The sequence below is a fragment of the Sander lucioperca genome, chromosome 20 (genome assembly GCF_008315115.2).
Source record: "Sander lucioperca isolate FBNREF2018 chromosome 20, SLUC_FBN_1.2, whole genome shotgun sequence".
Lineage (NCBI taxonomy): Eukaryota > Metazoa > Chordata > Actinopteri > Perciformes > Percidae > Sander > Sander lucioperca.
In genome coordinates, this window is record NC_050192.1 from 1432352 (window position 1) to 1450946 (window position 18595).

At 41.9% G+C, this 18595-nt stretch overlaps 1 protein-coding gene across 5 annotated transcripts in view; it reads right to left on the reverse strand.

The window, feature by feature from the left end:
* The window catches only part of scube1 (signal peptide, CUB domain, EGF-like 1), a 132931-nt gene that overhangs the window by 855 nt on the left and 113481 nt on the right, over positions 1-18595 (reverse strand). For 3 of the 5 annotated variants that reach the window (XM_031288197.2, XM_031288196.2, XM_031288198.2), the window contains 13 exons: positions 16585-16701; positions 15139-15261; positions 14762-14881; positions 11642-11740; positions 9120-9236; positions 8783-8941; positions 8300-8503; positions 7817-7978; positions 6887-7054; positions 3786-3947; positions 2435-2632; positions 603-755; positions 346-425 (listed from right to left, as the gene is read on the reverse strand). In XM_031288197.2, coding sequence (XP_031144057.1) covers positions 346-425; positions 603-755; positions 2435-2632; positions 3786-3947; positions 6887-7054; positions 7817-7978; positions 8300-8503; positions 8783-8941; positions 9120-9236; positions 11642-11740; positions 14762-14881; positions 15139-15261; positions 16585-16701 — 1862 coding nt within the window. The remainder of the gene's footprint in view (positions 1-345; positions 426-602; positions 756-2434; positions 2633-3785; positions 3948-6886; positions 7055-7816; positions 7979-8299; positions 8504-8782; positions 8942-9119; positions 9237-11641; positions 11741-14761; positions 14882-15138; positions 15262-16584; positions 16702-18595) is intronic. The other 2 variants (XM_035995951.1, XM_035995950.1) reach the window with 1 other exon arrangement.

Sequence of the window (18595 nt, forward strand, 5' to 3'; positions counted from 1 at the left end):
TATAAAAGAAAAAAATCAGAAAAGGGTTTATTGCCACAGTAAGTTACACCAACGTGGAATTTGCCTTGGTGAATGGTGCATACATACACAAACAAACATTTAACATTAATAAGAAATAAACAATAAATACAGACATGAATGGACGGAGTGCAGAATGCAAAAAAAAAATACTATATATTATATAATACTACTATATATTATCCATATATAATGTTCAAAGGGCAGATGTATAGTCCAGGATGAAGGTTAGTGCAAAGTGTAGTGACTAGGGATATGTGTGTGTGTGTGTGTGTGTGTGTGTGTGTGTGTGTGTGTGTGTGTGGGGAATCTAAGACTGATAAATACCTTTAGTATCTCCTGGTGGTTCTCGGAGGCGTAGAGCCTGCCATCTCGCACTATGTCCTCTATCAGCTGCTGGTAGTCCTCTGGAACAGGACAGGGAACCACACATCATAGAGTATATAGAATAAAGGTAGAAAAATCAGTAACAACAAATAATTAATCACATGATTCACAAGTAAATTGATCATTTTTAAATGATTAGGAAGCCACTCGCGGCAGCCTGTATGTGAGATGTGAGAGCTGTGTGGAAGGGGACTCACCGTCGTAGGTGACGTATGGAACTTGGAACCCTTTGCCACTGTTGCCCTCGTTGGACTTAAACTGAATCCAAAGCTTGCGAGAGCGAGAGGTGAAGGCGATGGGCCGCTCATAGGTCTGACACGTCTCATAGGTGGTGATGGAGGTGGGAAGGGCTGGAGGAAGAGTACAAACATGTCACAATAGTACTTTTCCACATCCTTAGGGTTTTATAGACATGTAGTTCATCATCTGGTATGTATCAGGAGATAAGTTGGCAGTTAGGAAGAAGAATTCAGATCCTTTACTTAAGTAAAAGTACTAATACCACGCTGTAAAAATACTCTTTTTACAAGTAAAAGTCCTGCATTGAAAGTTAAACTTAAGGAAAAAAATATGTAGGCATCATCAGGAAAATGTACTTAAAGTATTAAAAATGCTCAATGCAGTAAAATCCTCCCATTTTAGAAACTGGAAATGATCCAAACAGTTCTGTCAATCAACTCAGTGTTTAATGGTCCAATCATTTCAGCTGGACTTGTAGGCCTGTATATTGTTGGGTAGTTCAATTTATAATAAAGCATTGTATTTTATAAACTACATGTGTTTTGTGTGCAAAAATCTTAATTTGTACTTAAGTACAGTACTTGAGTAAATGTACTTAGTTACATTCCACCACTTTGAGTTGGTAAACGTGGTTCTGTTTCTTTCCATACGAAATATATTCTGAACCAAAATCAAGAATCAAAGAACTTTCACACCGCTTTTTTTGGTTACATGTGTATGGGAGTGAGAAAGTAAACTCAGGATTAGTGCATACTTCTGTGAGAAAGCATCTCTGTATGTACTGTATGATTGCCGTGTTCATATGTGCCCAACTAATTGTATCAAAGGGGGAAACAAACCAGAGTCGGATTGAACCGGACTAAATGACGCAGGTTTGCATATGGTTCTATTAAGGACCCGGTTCCAAAACACGAAAATTAATAAGGTACGAGCATTCGATACTGCTATTGAGACTAGTGGATCATATAACGTTATGTCTAAAAATAGATACGTGCGTGAACCGGGAAAATGATTCACAAGCACAGTGTGTGCTTAAAGACCATCGGTAAAGACTAGCCTCCCCACCGCAAATCGTCCAAAACATAGTTGGACCGGCTACGGACAGCACCGCTCTGTGGGCCGCTGAATCAGATCGTTAATACAGAAACAGCGACAGAAGAAATCAAACAGTCACAGACTCACAGTTTCTGCATTAAAAGCAATAATAGTTCTGATAAGATTAAGAACTTTTCGTCTCGTCTTTCCATCAAATAATAGATATGTATCGATAATGCTATCGGTAAAGACTTGGATAGTTAAGCAGTCTCTAAAACGGTATCAATTTCAATACAAATTAACGATCCCCATCCCTACACACTACATACTGTAGCATATGTTATTCAGTCACTGCTTAAAGCACTTCTGGTTGGACGCCAACTACATTTCGTTGCTATGCACTTGTGACAATGTGCAATGAAATCTAATCCAATCTAATAATCTATTTTGCCACTGAAGAATAATTTGTGTGTGTTTATCCTAAGGGCATCATGAGTGTCATTCTTGCATGATTAATCATGTGTAAAAGAGGCTTATTGTGGGGAAACAGAAATAAATACCTCGTTGATGTCCAGCCAGAGGTTAACATTCAAGCAAAACCACACACAGAAACAGAGTACAAGTGCCAACCCTTTGGCTGGCAATGGACATTACCGTTGCATTTTGAGTTTTGCAGACTACCAACATAAAGACCATGAATCTGTCTGATCAACTGGTAAAAAACTAACTGTAGTATTGTGATTTTTTTCTTTACCACTCTTCCTCATGACCAGCACGTCTCCACACTCATCCTCGATGGGGAGGAAGATCTCTGGTACCACGATGAGAATCCGCCTCTTGTGTGGTGGGTTGATGGTCCAGACGCAGTCCACGTTGGATGGGTAATCTCCAGGGTAGTTAGGAGACTCAATGTAGCCTGTGTATTCTCCCAGCTCGCCTCCACACAGCTGGTCTGAGGGCAGAATAATAGAAACAAACATGACTCCTGTCAATAGAGCTCAACGGTGACTGCCCATTTTTGGAACGGCTCTGGTTCCCGAAGTGATTTTCCATTGATGTTTCATTAAATGCCTGTATAGAAAGTTTTAGGCCTGGAACCAAGCCAACCAGCTACGAGAGGAATTGTGACCATAAAACATTTGATTCGGCGCAAAAAAAACCAACATTTTGAAAATGTCAAAAAAGGCAAAGGTACAAGACTGTGTACAGAAACGATCATAGACTTCGGTGACAGCCGCTTGCTCTAGCCGTTCGCGGGTTTGCAGGTGCGGTAAACATTTCCATGGTTAAAGCGAGCTCCACCACATAGAGATGCCGGTGTTGCGCTTAGGATTGTGGGTAGTGTAGTATTTCTCCATGAAATTGCGAATAAAACATGTTTTTCTTGATACAAGGTTGATTTAAAAAAAAAATTGTGGCTTCTACAGGAGCAGAAACTTTCGTTTCACAACCTCGGAGCTCGTGGTCAGTCTACCTTGGATGGCTTAGACCAGGGGTGTCAAACATACGGCCCGTGGTCCAGAAGCGGCCCGCCAAATGGTCCAATCAGGCCCACTGGATGACTTTGCAAAGTGTGAAAATTGCAGAGAAGTAATTCATTCCAATTCCAAATTTACCACTTTAATCTCAGAGAATATCAGAGTTCTTTTTCCGTAAATGTACGACTTTAATCTTAGAAATTCTGAGTTTTTTCTCAGAATATTCCCGCTCTCTCCCGGGTCTGTAACATTATTTTTTTCCTACAACGGTCTTAGAATGCTGTCGTAGCAGAAGCAACTAGCGCAACATCAAGCTGACAAGAAACTCTGTGGCAGATACAGTTTCTGATCTTTCTGGAGTGGTTTACTGGTCTGGCCCACTTAAGATCAAATTAGGGGGATGTGGCCCATGAACTAAAATGAGTTTGACAGCCCTGGTTTAGATCTTATGGCTAATAATCAAAATCCTTATGGAGAAAATGAATGAGATTTTTACTTTCAGAACCACACTGTTGAGCTCAATACTTAAAACCTACTGTATTCTCCTCTGGCACTCATTATCAATCACTCTGGATAAGGTGATAAGATCAGTTATATACTTTATATATATATATAGAACAACATTACTTTTGCAGTGGGACACGTTGGTGGCACCGTCAAAGTCAGTGGTGGTGTTCCCCGGGCAGGTGATACAGTAGTTCTGCCCAAAGTCAGACTGGTAGGTTCCTGCTGGGCAGCGGATACAGCGATGGGTACTGGAGTTGTAGTAATGTCCAGGAGCACAGTGCACTGAGGAGGAACAGGAGGCAGTCAGTGTACACACAGTATAAAATGAACGAGAATAAACAGCAGGCCATCTACAAGATACATCACACAGCTGTGATATTATTCCTGCCTAGATTACAAAGCAAGCATATAAACAGAGAACTAAACCCTGTACAGATGACTTTATCATCTACATGTGCAAACTGCCATCTCATAAACATCTGAACACTACTTTATGACAGCATTAACAATGAAACTGCTGACAAATGGCTTGTGTCTTTGCAAATGCCAGCATTAACATATGCAGTTTTAAAGTGGCACATAAGATAAAAAGCTCCAATTACACGGTAGTCAACCAACCTATAGAATACTAAACAAGCCTTAGAGTCTACAGTAGAGCTTGGATTTCCAGCTCTAATCCGATTGGACCCGACCCTATCCGTCAGGTTATGGCTGAGCTATAATTTCTCAAATTTCCCCAAGGGCTTGATTCAGGTCGGGTTTGCGCAAATTTCCCGGTGTTTTTTGTAAATGCAGACCTTATAGTCTGATTAATGTCATGAATAATGTGTGGGCTGTGTACCACTGTGTGTTACTGCCATCTACCAGATATCTATTTAACTTTCACACATGGATAAAAAAAGCTTTGGAAAATTGTGTTTTTAATCGGGTCCGGGGCCCCTAGGGGGTCCTTAGAGTTACTCCAGGGGGGCCACCAAATTGGCCTAATGCCCCTGACACACCAACCAGACGGCCGAACGTCGGCAGAAAAGGCAGTTGGACTGATCAGTCTCCCCGAGTTGGTCAAAAAAGTGCCTCGGAACACACCAAAGCGACGAGACGTAATACGTCTCCATAACAGCAGGCGGCGCTAATCTGTATTGTCGCCCAAAACTGAAAACTGGCAGCTGATTGGACGAACGTGTAACGTGGGTCTGGTTTCTCCGGAAATTCAAAGACAGACTGTCATGTCATATTTTACTAAAATAGTTCACCGAAACGTGTTTCTGAAAACATTTTAAGCGAGAAATAGGCCGTGCAGTTGCTGAATCTGTCTTCATTTCAGATCGACAAAGGTCAGTTTAAAAGATTTTCGTCAGATTTTGAGAGACTCTAGTCACGCTTATCCCACTCCTCGTTTCCGGGTTAGCACTAGGGCTTTGACTTTTGCCCAAAAATCATATTCGAAGTTTGTTTGTTTATGAAATAATATTTATATTATATGTTTATAATAATAATATTTGAATATATTCGAATATTTATTAATAATATTTTGACCATTAAATGCCTTCAGTAAGGCTTATATTGGTATCAAACTTCGTATATGTTCTGTCCACCAGAGGGCAGTGTATCAGTCAGTAGGCGTGCAATGATGTTGTTGGAAGAAAAACACACTGCCACCACTGTTTGTTTTTTTTTTAAATTAAAAGTCAGACCCTGGATTAAACACAAACAATATGCTTTCAACAGGAAGGTCGGATATTTCACCGTAGCCTACGTAAGTGGTCTGATGTTCATACTTTTGCGCTGGTGTGTGCGTCGAGCCGCGTGTGTATGTGTGTGTGTGTGTGTGTGTGTGTGTGTGTGTGTGGAGTGTGTGTTGTGAGAGAGTGACGGTGATAACCGGTAGCTTCAGAGCGAGTAGCGACTCTATAGTCTTAGTGAGAGAAACAAAGTGTCTCCCCTGTTCTTTCTGACCACGGTGGGAAATCTGGAGCAGGAGAAGTTAACCCTCTCCTTAATTTTACGTTGTTGATTGAGAAAGAGAACCAGGAAATGAGTCAGGGGAAATGCGCTACCAAGCCACGGCCGAGCAACATGCGTCGCCGTGACGTGTTTACATTTTGAAATGCGTGAAAAAGCCTCGGAATCTGCATTGAAAACAAGGTTTACAAGCAAACACATTAACAAAAAAATAATGCCCATAACAGGTTCGAAATTCGAATATTAAGGGCTGCCTAATATTCGTTCGAATATCAATATTTTTTTTAATATTCGAATTATATTCGAATTATATTCGAATATCGAAGTTCGGCGTCAAAGCCCTAGTTAGCACTCTACCAATCAGATTAGTCATTTGAGTCCGACTGCCGGTAGTGCCTGCCTTCCAATTCAACATGTCAAATCGGCCAAAATGAAGGCCGACGGCCCCACCAACAGACGACGGCACGGAAAACACACTGAACAGACTCGTTTCACTGACTTCTCCAGACTGTCCGACGGCCGAAAATCGGGTTGGTGTGTCACGACCTTAACATAAATCCAACATATTATTAGCAAATGTAAATCTGCCTATTTGATAATAGGCTTACTGGCCCATAGGTAAGGTAGTCACTAAGGCCATCCACAGTTAATTAAAAGGATTCAATGTGCCACATGTATGTTTAACATCAAAACATGATTTATAAAATCATGCCAACAATTGAATAGCTTGTATTGTATGCAAAAAATGTATCTATAAAGGCTTTAGGCTGCCCTACACGTTAGTGTAGGCCCAGGTTAATTTTATACAATTGGGGGGTCCCTGCTCCGTCTCTCTTTCAGTTAAGGGGTCCTTGGCTTAAAAATCGTTGAAGACCCCTGTGCTAGATGAAAAGTCAGAGGATCACCAAAGATATTACAATTCATCCTGAGGGGGACATGGATGTGTGTACCAAATTCCATGGTAATCCTTTCAATAGTTGTTGAGACATTTTAATTAAAGCCATACATTCTTCAAAGTGCTAGAGAAAAATTGTTTTTTAAACGGCAAACTGACATCTACATTGAAGATACAAAATAAAAGCATATCTCTGATTATAGCCCCCCCTCATATAAATGTAAATGCATTTTGGCTGCCACAGTGCTGTTTAGATGTTGTGCGTACCAAAAAAATACTATATCAACAGACAAACAGTAGACATAAAGAGATGCACACTATCTGACACACAAAGACAATGACACACACAGACACAAAGCATCACCTTTGGCCTCACAGTCCCTGAAGGACACTGATCCTTCATACTTGGTCATGAGACCTCCACCACAGGGGAAGCAGAGGACTCGGCCTGGTTCTGGCTGGTAGGAACCCAGCGCACAAGGCTGGCATGGACGGAACCCGTCAGCAGAGAAGTGACCTGCTGTACACTGACCTGAGGGAAGGACAGAAGAAAATCACCTGTCTTTAATTTCTCTGTGATCCTCTTAATGTATCTGTAGCTTTTTGTCTCTCTAAGGCACTGTTTGAAGTTGGATACTGATTACACAATGTAAGAGTGTTTCTCAGTGTAGGATCAGTTGGTAAATAAAATTTCTAATCTCCACTCACCACAAAGAGTTCAGTAACTGAACACACTTCTGGTCTGTGGTGCTCTCCTGTGGCTGTCGCTCAGATTCACTTTGCATGAATGACCACTAGGTGGTGCCAACCCAACACACATTATACATGCATGTAATATGTACTGTATGTCGCCAATGTAGAGAAGACTTATTTTACCTGCAGTAATACTGCTGTACTTTTAGCCAAAGGAAAATTAAAATGTCCCAATTTTCAGCAATGACAAAGATAAAAGAAGGAAAGAAAGTCTATAGTTGATTGGCAGACAGGATAAACATTTAAGGTACTCTAATGCAGTGGTTCTCAACTTTTTTTGAGTCGCAACCTTCCTGGAATAATGAGCTTGGTGTTCTCCCCAACCATCTGGCGACCCCCAGAAATGATCTGCAGACCCCCTTGGGGGTCCAGACCCCTGGGTTGAGAACCACTGCTCTAATGGACCAGCTCCTGTGTGTTAACATGATTAGTACATTTGGAATAGTTTCAGCAATCAACAGCAATTGTTTCAGTACTGTTGGAGCAAGGATGTAAGATCTGATGTGTTTGAAATGACTGTAATGCCGAGATGGTGACTTACCTCCACATTGAGACACGTTCTTGGCGCCAGCGATGCCCTGTCCTTCAGTGCTGGGACATGGCTCACAGGACAGCTGACCCACCGTGTCCTGGTAGGTACCGGGAGGACACTGGACACACTGCTCCTGCTCCCCGCTGTAGAACGTCCCCACACCACAGCTCACTGAGGAGGAAGACACAGGTGGATACTTTCTGAAGATTATAATTTTATTCATTTTTTGGGGGCTTTAATTGATAGGACAGCTGTAGGGAGGAAAGCGGGAGGAGATGGGGAAGACATGCAGCAAAGGGCCCCAGGTCGGAATTGAACCCTGGGCTACTGCGGTAAGGACTGAGCCTTAATACATGGGGCCCACGCTCTACCAGGTGAGCTAACAAGGTGCCCCAGATGGGTACTTTCTGTGGCTCCTGTTGATCTTTTTCATCAAAAACAGGGCATCAACATCATGACACTAATGGACAACTAGTAAAACTCAGTACTAACCACACTTTCCTTCTCGGAGGACTTGACCCGTGCTGCAGGCCTCAGCTCCCTCTGGTACCCTGGATGGTTTTTGGGCCACCTCGTACTCTGTCCCAAAGAACTGGATGTAAAACTGCTGTTTGTTGATGGATTTCCTGAGCGTCCGCATGGTGCTCTGCAGCCTCTGCTTCATCTTTTCCCGCACACAGTCCACATTACACGTGTCTGAGGCAAAAAATGGGTGTTGATCAAAAATGAAATCTTTTCTTTCTGAATGATTTGCTTGTTTATGTACATCATATTGTATTCTGTATATGGTTCGGTACCACAAGAGACTTTCCGTAGCAATTTCTGAGATTGATTTGGTATTTCCAGTTTTGAAAGCCTACATACTCTTCTGTAAGGTATGCATGCATTCTTTGTAAATTCTCTTTGCACTGTATGAATGTTTACTATTTCATTCCAGTTGGAGTTCGATAAAACAGGTAAGGCAGAACATCTCACCCGAAGCCTCTTCCTCCTTCATCTCCATCTCAAACTCAGCTGTGATGTGGGAAACCTCTTTGGAAGGAGATTTGCGTCCTCGTCGGCGCTTCTTAGACGAGTCGCACTTGAGGTTGACAAAAGTTACCTGGCAGTCGTCAGTGCAGGGGAAGTGGCCTCCTTCCAGGTGAAAATACAGAGGTGAAGTATGGGGAGGAGGAGAGGAAGAGTCATGAGGTAGAAGATTATAATGCGTTGTAATGAAGCACTAAAGATAAGTGCAGACTTTCAGTTAAAATATAGATTATAAATGCTAGTGGCTTCCTAAACACTTGCTAATCCAGTACAATGTATTTACCTTGCAGGTTCTGCTTGGATGAATCTCTGTGTTTCTCCTTGTTGCGGGGCCTCAGGTGACACTTGGCGTCTTTGATCTTGAACCTGGCCTTCTGTTTGATGGGTGGGGCCAGTGTGTCTTTATTCATTCACAGCAGAGAGAAACACAACACTGTTAATCATGATAGAAACCACAGGTGTGTAAAGAGTACATTATCTTCCCCCTTAATCTGAGTTTGGTCTTTTTGAAAGTAACTTTATTTAATTTATGTTCCAAATGGATAAAACTATTAATTACGTAAAAGTGGATATTGTTAATTTTTTCATACAACTGTACTGTCAACACTTAGCTGGTTTGGTAAGCAATCGTTGTACTACTTATTGGTAATGAAGCTGAGTGTGTCAACCGTTTATCCATTACTTTTAGCTAACTATTTAGTCAGTAGCTTTAGCTAACTATTTAAACAGTTTAGTCTGTTGTTTTAGCTAACTATTTAGTCAGTGGCTTACGCAAACTACCGTATTTCCTCAAATAAAAACCGGTAGTCAATTAAAAGCCGGGCCTCTGATAGTGGCCGGGGGCATGGTCAACAGGGACAAATAAAGGCCGGTCTCAAATTAAGGCCGGGGAAAAAATAGTGTGGATAATCTCCTAAGTGCCTTTCATATAATATTAAGTCAAAATAAAATTCAAGTTCATTGTAATGTACATTTCTACCAATTTAATTTAACAGATTCAACAATATATTCATGCTTTTTTCCACACTTTGTTTTTCTGGATTATTGTCCTACCGGTATTTTAGTCAATGCGGCTGTATGTGTTACACTCAGCCAAGTGTAGTTTGTAGTAATGTACAGGTGCCAATAGATGGCAGTAGCTACATTGGATGTAACATGGGTCTCATTTAGTGCTGGCAGAGAAGAGAGTGACGGACTTTTCAACAACAAAACGAAAAGAGTTTTAAAGTATGTGGAGGAAAACTCGGGTGAAAAGCTGCGAGACGTTTCGACATTGACCCCAGGAGAATCCGATACTGGAAGAAACAGAAGGATGAGCTGACAAGATTAGCCGACAAGAGCAGAGCACGGCGGGAGCGTGTCTATGTTGCCCGGGTCCTATGTTCCCTGGGTCCTATGTTCCCCTCTTTGTATGAGAGTGGGGAACATAGGACCCTTTTTCAAAAAAAGGGTCCTATTTTTCCCCGGTCTGTTACTTTTTCCACCATTACTGCCAAATTCCATGGCTAACCCTAACCCTAACCCTAACCCTACCATAAAGATTGATAGATTGCAGGGAACATAGGACCCTTTTCCAGAAAAAGGGTCCTATGCTCCCCGGTATGTATTGCTACAGGGAAACATAGGACCCTTTTTGGGAAAAACGGGGAACATAGGACCCGGGGAACATAGGGATGACCCCAGCACGGCTAGCTAGCTGGAGGTGGGAGGAAAAAAGTTGGAGCTAGAAACAAAGCTAGCTAGCTACCGTCTGTAACGTTAATCAGATACTGGTGTACCTGTATTTTAAATAAATACCCGGTACATTTACAGGGTTCAAACTGACACAATGGTGGTGTTTGATTAATTCTGACCCAAATTGCTTTGTCTCCCTTCTGGCTGTTGTTGTATATGGTGATATTTTTGCAAATGCAAATGCTTAAATGCTTAAAAAATGAATGATCTCTATCCACTGGAACACTATGGCTTTTCATTTAAAAACGTTTATTTAAAACAATTATACTTATCAAACAGATGGAATTAGAAATAAAGGCCTACCTCTAATAAAAGCCTGCTTCAAATACAAGCCTGGTACCTTCTGCAGTTCAGATAAATAAAGGCCCCGGCTTTTATTTGAGGAAATACGGTATTTAAACAGTTTAGTCTGTTGTTTTAGCTAACTATTTAGTCAGTGGCTTAAGCTAACTATTTAAACAGTTTAGTCTGTTGTTTTAGCTAACTATTTAGTCAGTGGCTTAAGCTAACTATTTAAACGGTTTAGTCTGTTGTTTTAGCTAACTATTTAGTCAGTAGCTTTAGCTAACTATTTAAACAGTTTAGTCAGTAGTTTTAGCTTACTATTTAAACAGTTTAGTCAGTAGTTTTAGCTAACTAAACAGTTTAGTCAGTAGTTGTAGCTTACTATTTAAACAGTTTAGTCAGTAGTTTTAGCTAACTATTCAAACTGTATCAGCCGCATGCAATACTTTTAGCTTTTTAATCCTACAATTCTTTCAATACTTTCAGCTAACCATTTCAGACGATAATGCATTACTTTTAGCTACCAGTTTAAAAGTCCTGTCTGCAGCTGTTACATATTACATATTTTTTAATCAAATGATAATTTCTATTTTTTATTAGTTGAGCTACTCCACAATCTTTCCAAGTACCCCCAGGCACTAGCAGAAGTACCCCCTGGGGTACAAGTGTCCCTGGTTGGTAATCACTATCCTAAGGTATTAATTAATCAGATATATGCTTAAGATAATACAGTACCATCATCATATTTTGAGTGTTAGTAACAGCTTTTTCTCAGGCCTACTGTACCGGCACATGTAGGTAACGCAGTGGTGGCATTCCTCTTCTGAGGAGCTTTACCAGGCTGGACAGGCACTCCGCAGCTCAGTGTGTAGCTGTTCTCTGAGTCTGTAAGGAACACACACATATTAGACTACAGTGAGAGATATCAGACATGATGATGAGAGGTTAGGAAGTTTTTGGTTTTAGTTTTTAGGTACGGTATGGAAGCATGTGTGTTTAACTTGGCGGTGGGCTGGGCCACGTCCACTTCTGAGGATTAAGAAGAATTTTATAAATGCTGTATGACCTTACTCTCCTCCTGTATTTAGAAACATGACTGACAGCCCAGAGGAAACTCCGCTGCCATGTCACCATAAACCCCTATTGAGAAATGGAAGCCCAAATGAAAGATCTATGAATCCTGTCTTGATGCACACACACACAAAGACGCATTTCAAGTAAGAAATGAACGATGAAGCCTTCGGAGGTCATAAAAGCGAGATGATTAAATAAGAGCCCCGGCTGCATCAAGCCACAGGAATTTACATGGCTCTCTTCCCCCGAAAATTAAGCGGCACTCCAAAAAGACAGAAAAACAAATATTTCACTTCATGCCTGAGAGCTATCCATCATTCTCACACCATGGCGGCCAAGTTAAATGGAGCGAAGGCCTCGCTCTGGGAAAAAAGGCATGATGAAAGAATGTAATCGATTTACAGATGTGTGTTAAGTACTATCACAGGAGGATAGACAGGGTTGCCAGCCAAAGTGCTGGGATGGGAGAAGCCAAGAAAACTTTGCAGAGTGAAAAACACATCATTCTGAGTGGAGAGCCTGAGGATCAACCAATACAGCAACAAAGAGTGTGAGTGCCTTCATCAAGCATCAGTGGCATCAAGAGGAAAGGATGGTACAGAAAGCTGTGACAGCAAGCTGTCACCACCAGAGGGAAGCAGCGTGTGCAATGTGGCCGCTGAAACTATACATCCGGCAGTAAAGCTCATTTTAGAGTGTTTTAGTTCCATTTGCTGGGTCACCAACTGTGACTTTTTTCGCAATATGAATTACAGTATATTTCTCTTTACATAAATAAAGAGCAATTCCACAAATAAAATGTTTCCCATTTTCTCTCTCATTATATTTGGTCTATAATAATCTTTATACCCAGATCACTTCCAGACAAAACACAAACTTGACACATATGTATATCTAACCCATCCCCAAATGAAAATTAACGAACATGAAATGCAGAAAAAAAGGTCACAACAACGAAATTAATAATTTACGGTAATAACACCTTCATAGTCCCTCTATAGTACTGTATATCCCAGCCAGGACACAAAAAAGGCTAAATAATGCCTAATAATGATCCCCTTCCTTGCCACATAGCATTATGAGCTATAGACCATAGGTTGGAAAGAACAAGCAACTTGAAGATGTCACTTTGAACTCTGCACTTTAAACTCTGCACAGTGCAATAGGCACGTCACAATACTTTCAGTTATTTTAACTGTTTAGATTAGATTGTTTCATTGTTAGGTACAGAAGCTATAAGCACATTTAAGGTGGAAAGTGGGGTTGTGAAGCCTGCCATAAAAAAGAACTTGAAAAAAATAAGCTCACATTTACAATGACTGTTAGCAGGTTTGTTTCAAGGGGGTAAGCTTCTCCTCACAACGCGTAGCACGTATGGAGCCATTTTGATGCTAACAAGCACTCACCCCCCGTTAGCATCCCATTGACTGCCATTCATTTTGACGTCACTTTGACAGCGAATAACTAAACACCTGAAGCGTTTAAATACTTTATTTGTCCATTGTTCATTTCTAAAGAAACATGACAATGTATAAAAGGCTCCATTACCTTGTATCTCACGTTATGGCTCCGTAGCAGACATTTTGGTAAAAATAGGCTAACGATTGTGTCATAACCACGCGACTTACTGTTACATAGTAGAGGAATTACCGTATAGTACAGGAGAAACTCTCTGGCAGTTTGGACTTACATTAGCTGTTTAAGTTTAATTACTAATGTTAACTAACTTTTAGTGATCAATAATTAGCCTGTGCCTATGTTATCTCCTTACATATACCTACGCTCTCCGTCTCTGCAAGATTCGGAATGATTGAGATTTCTCTTGGCACAGCTACCAGAAGACTTCCAACTTTCAGACAGGTTGCTCACGTCACATCTACGTCGTCTCTCTCAGTTGGAGGCTGCGCAGTAACGCTCAGCCATCACCGGAAAAGTGCTTCTAATATCCTTCACTGGTCTCCGTCCAGAGCAACGGGATCTGTTGGTCCATTCTTATATACTGTCTATGGTTTGTACCATGTTCACCATCTTGGGTTAGCATGTTAGCATGTGATAATTAGCAGTAAACACAAAGTGCAGCTGAGGCTGATGGGGATGCCATTAGTTTTGCAGTTATTTTGACCGGATGATGGTGCTAGATTTAAGCCAGGGGATCAAATGTATTCGTCCTCTGGGGACCATGCATTTCTGTACCATACTGTATTTCATCACAATCCAGCCACAAGTTGTTGAGATATTTCGTAAACAACCATAAAATGTCAACCTCATGGTGGCACTAGAAGACAAGGCCAGGGATCCCCAAAGTCCACAGGATTCATCGTAGGAACCATGAATCCCTGAAGTTTGTGCTCATCCAGTATTTTATTTTGGGGGGGGGTTTGGGGGGGGGGTCACCAAAGTCAGCAGGATTCATCAACTCAAAAATGTCATGGCAATCCATCCAACAGTTGTTGAGATTCAGTCTTTACCAAAGTGATTTACCAAAGTGACCAAAAGAATTGCCATCCCTCGAGCCATGCCTAGCTACAGTTTGGCATGTTGTACTTGGTAATGAATGGCAAGGCTGCTTTCTAAAGCTCTAACTCGCAAATGTTCGGTATTCTTCCTTAACTTATTAACTTAAATAATTATTCTAATATAAACATTAGAACTCCATGTTTTGTTGTGTTAGCACTAATACTTTATGGTTCATACTGTAAATCTGTAAATACCCACCATATGGAAAATAGGAAAGCTGTGTGAGCACAATACATTTTATATTCACTCTGTTTTGTTTAGCTGTGTGTGTGTGTGTGTGTGTGTGTGTGTGTGTGTGTGTGTGTGTGTGTTTACCTGCAAGGAAGAGGGCGTTGGAGGGGCAGGAGAGCGAGCAGACCTCTGCCCCTCCACTCTTGTTGCACGTCAGCTGGGCTCGGGGTGCTGGCTTCCCATTGGGCAGACACTTCACCGCCTCTGAGGAACACACATAGTCACATCACCATGACAACCACCTGGACACACACACACACACACACACACACACACACACACACACACACACACACACACACACACACACACACACAAACACATGCACACACACACGTACACTTGTGTTCAGGCCTGCTGTGAGGAATCCACCACGCCTCATGTGGAGAAACTCAAAAGCGGACACACACACACGGACTCACACACACACACACACACACACACACACACATGGTGCTTACCGATGCAATCTTTCTTGTTCCAGTGGAGTTTCTGTCCAGGTGGACACACACACTCGTAGCCTCCCTGGGTGTTTATGCAGCCGTTCTCACAGCTCCCGTTACTGATGCTGCACTCATCAATGTCTGAGACACAACCACAGACAGTATTATAGCCAGTGTGTATATGAAATATAAAACATTATAATTACAATTATAAGACATATAAGGGTGGACAAGAGATGTGATTCTATTGTCCATAACAAACAACCACATACATTTACATCATTGGTACATTGAGAAAATAGCCCTTAAAGTAAATGGACTGTATTTATATAGCCCTTTTCAAGGCTTAACAACTACTCAAAGCGCTTTTACATAGTACAGGAACCATTCACACACATTCATACACTGTGGCCGAGGCTGCCCTACAAGGTGCCACCTGCTCATCAGACAAACATTCACACACTGAGGGCACAGCATCGGGAGCAATTTGGGGTTCAGTGTCTTGCCCAAGGACACTTCGGGGATCGAACCCCCAACCTTCCGATTGGTAGGCATCTGCTCTACCACCTGACCTCACATGGCAGTGTTCGGCGCATGCACTCAAGTGAAACATTTTCTAAATTGCCATATTATAAAAATGTGAAATATTGAATATATGCAACGTAACGTCAGCATCGGGTTACATTGTTCAGAAAAGGATTTGTTAAATGCGTATTTATTGTTTTCAAATAAACGTTTTCCAATTTGTTGACAGCACAGGTTTTAAATCTAAATGTGATAAGTTATAATGTTCAGTTTCTGTTAAAAGTGTTTCAGAGTGGTGTTGATTCAAATGCATGGTTATACACAAACATGAGAACCTTCCTTTATTACCGGACTGCATTTATTTTACCGAGCTGTACCTAATCAACTGGCCACTGAGGGTATGTATCTGCTGAAAGAGATACATCCTGCTCCTGCAGCTGTGATTGTGCTCACATTTCACCTTTCCATCCGTGACGTCAGTCAGTGGAACAGCAGTCAGAACTGTACTGAGCTACAGGTGTGTGACAGCGTACACACGCACGCACGCACGCACGCACGCGCACACACACACACACACACACACACACACACACACACACACACACACACACACAAAGCTCAGGGAGAAGTTATTCAGAGGAACTGAGGTGTGAGGAAGCTTTCGGCAGCAGCCGTCTGCACACGCTCAGCGACCCCTCACCTTCACACCCTGAAAAGCCTTTCCCTTTCAGACGCATACACGCAAACACGCACATTTGATCTACTCTGTCACACACACACACACACACACACACACACACACACACACACACACACACACACACACACAACACACACCACACACACACTTTGGCTGTGCCAAACAGCTAGTTCCAGGCCCGTTTGCGGTTTCAGGTGTTTCTCTCATGCTCTCCCATGCTCTCTCTCTCGTGCTCTCACCTCCACAGTGAGTGAGGCCGTACAGGATGTATCCCTTTTTGCACACGCACTCAAAGCTGCCAGGGTAGTTGATGCAGGTGTGGTCACAGGTTCTCTCAAAGGAGCATTCGTCGATGTCTGAGGGAGACCAAAGAGATACATAACTGCTGAGAAATACCGTAGCTCTGTGAAATGGAAAGAGTTCGAGAACAGGAAATGGAGACAGTGACTGCAAGACACAGTATCATCGGTGACTAATCAAGTTAGGCTTCATTTGCTGTTTTTGTTCATTCACTCAAGGGTGGGGTTCCGATTCCCATCAATACAGGGGTGCCGTCTTGCAGCCAGCATCCAGTGGCCATTAAAAAACAAACACATTTTAAAGGAGAAACACCCCTGATATTTCACATAAATGTCAGTTTACCATCATGGTTAGTACGTCTCATCCTAAGAACACGTTTGTACTTTTTGTACTTGTGTGTGTATAATGTCTTTTGTGGCTAAAATAATAAATAAACCCTGATTAACCCCAAATGTAGTAACACATGCTACAGTAAGCCTGTGTTTGTAAAAAGATGGTATTGGTTGAATTGTGGGAAATGTAAGATCTACTGTAGCACTTTTGGAGCTGGAACCACACTAGGGACTACAAGTCTGGAAAGCTGTGTCTGTTGCTTTCATTTTGACCACTCTTCTGACTCTTTTTCTGTTACCCCCAAAAGTGACAGTCTGACATATACAACTCAAGGTTTTAGTAATTGAGTAGATCAAAACAGTCTGACCTTTGACATGTTTTGCATATGTTTTGCAGTCAAATGAGAGAACACGGGTTTTGTTCCACTGCATCGATGGAAGCAAAGGTCAGTGGGATGAGTGGTTCACAGATATTGTAATCTTAATGACTCATTTATGGGCAAACACAGGCTGCACACCGAGGACTAAAGAGGCCTTCCCATTAATCACAGTGGACAGTATAGTAAACAAACACAAGTTCCACACCAAACTAGGACAAGAGCTCATTCTAATAAAGCAATCCGGAAAAAACTTCACTGGACTAACGATGAGACGGCTCACATTCACCGTTACGTCAATCTGAGTGTGTGTGTGTGTGTGTGTGTGTGTGTGTGTGTGTGTGTGTGTGTGCACGCCTGCCTGTGCATGTGTTTATGTATACTTGTCCAGCACCAAATATTATTAACCTATCAGGAATGGAGGCCAGCGTTTCAAGCTCACCTGGTTTATTTCAGGCTGTTCCGCGGGGCTTCACAGGGGCTAAAAATACGACATGTTATAATGGAGTTTGTCATGTGGCGGAAGTTGTTAAGGCCTGGATGTTGGCTCCGTAAATATTCCAGGCAACTGTTCATGTGAGGGCTTAGGAATAACTTGCCTGTTTGGAGCTAGCTCACAAGCAGGGTTTACATAAACTGATCCGGGAACATATATAAAATAAACCTTGTTTCTGGTTTGGCTGATGTGTTTTTCTTTCGGTCTTGATGGGGTGTTTTGACAGTGATTGCTGACATTTATCTAACTGCTGACAACACTCTCTCTATCGCTCTGCCTTTCCAAAGTTTTAGAATAGAAGGAATAACTTGTTAACGTGGAAAATGCTTATGCAACTATGGCAAACAATTCATTTTTCTGCTTTGGTTTCTTAGTCAGTTCTGGCAAATGCTCTAACACTGGCATGTAGTGTATCACCGGGAGCTATTTTCTCTGGAAAAGCTCAACAGCACAGAAAGAGCTGACACAAAATAAACATTATATTTCATTTGAAGGTCGTGTTGAAGCTGAGCAGTCTGGATGTCAGCTGATGGGATAAACCTGACAGCTATAGGCTGGCATGGTACAGTGGCAAAGGTGTGTCAGAAATAGGCACCGCCGCTATGATGTGGCTAACAACAATCAACAGCACATTAAGGAATCCAAACGCAGCGCCGAAGCGTACACGCTCGGTGGTTTTGGGCCTGGGACTGAAGCACCTCGGGGGTTTTGATGTTAATAAAAATCATTTTATGTTTGTCTGCTC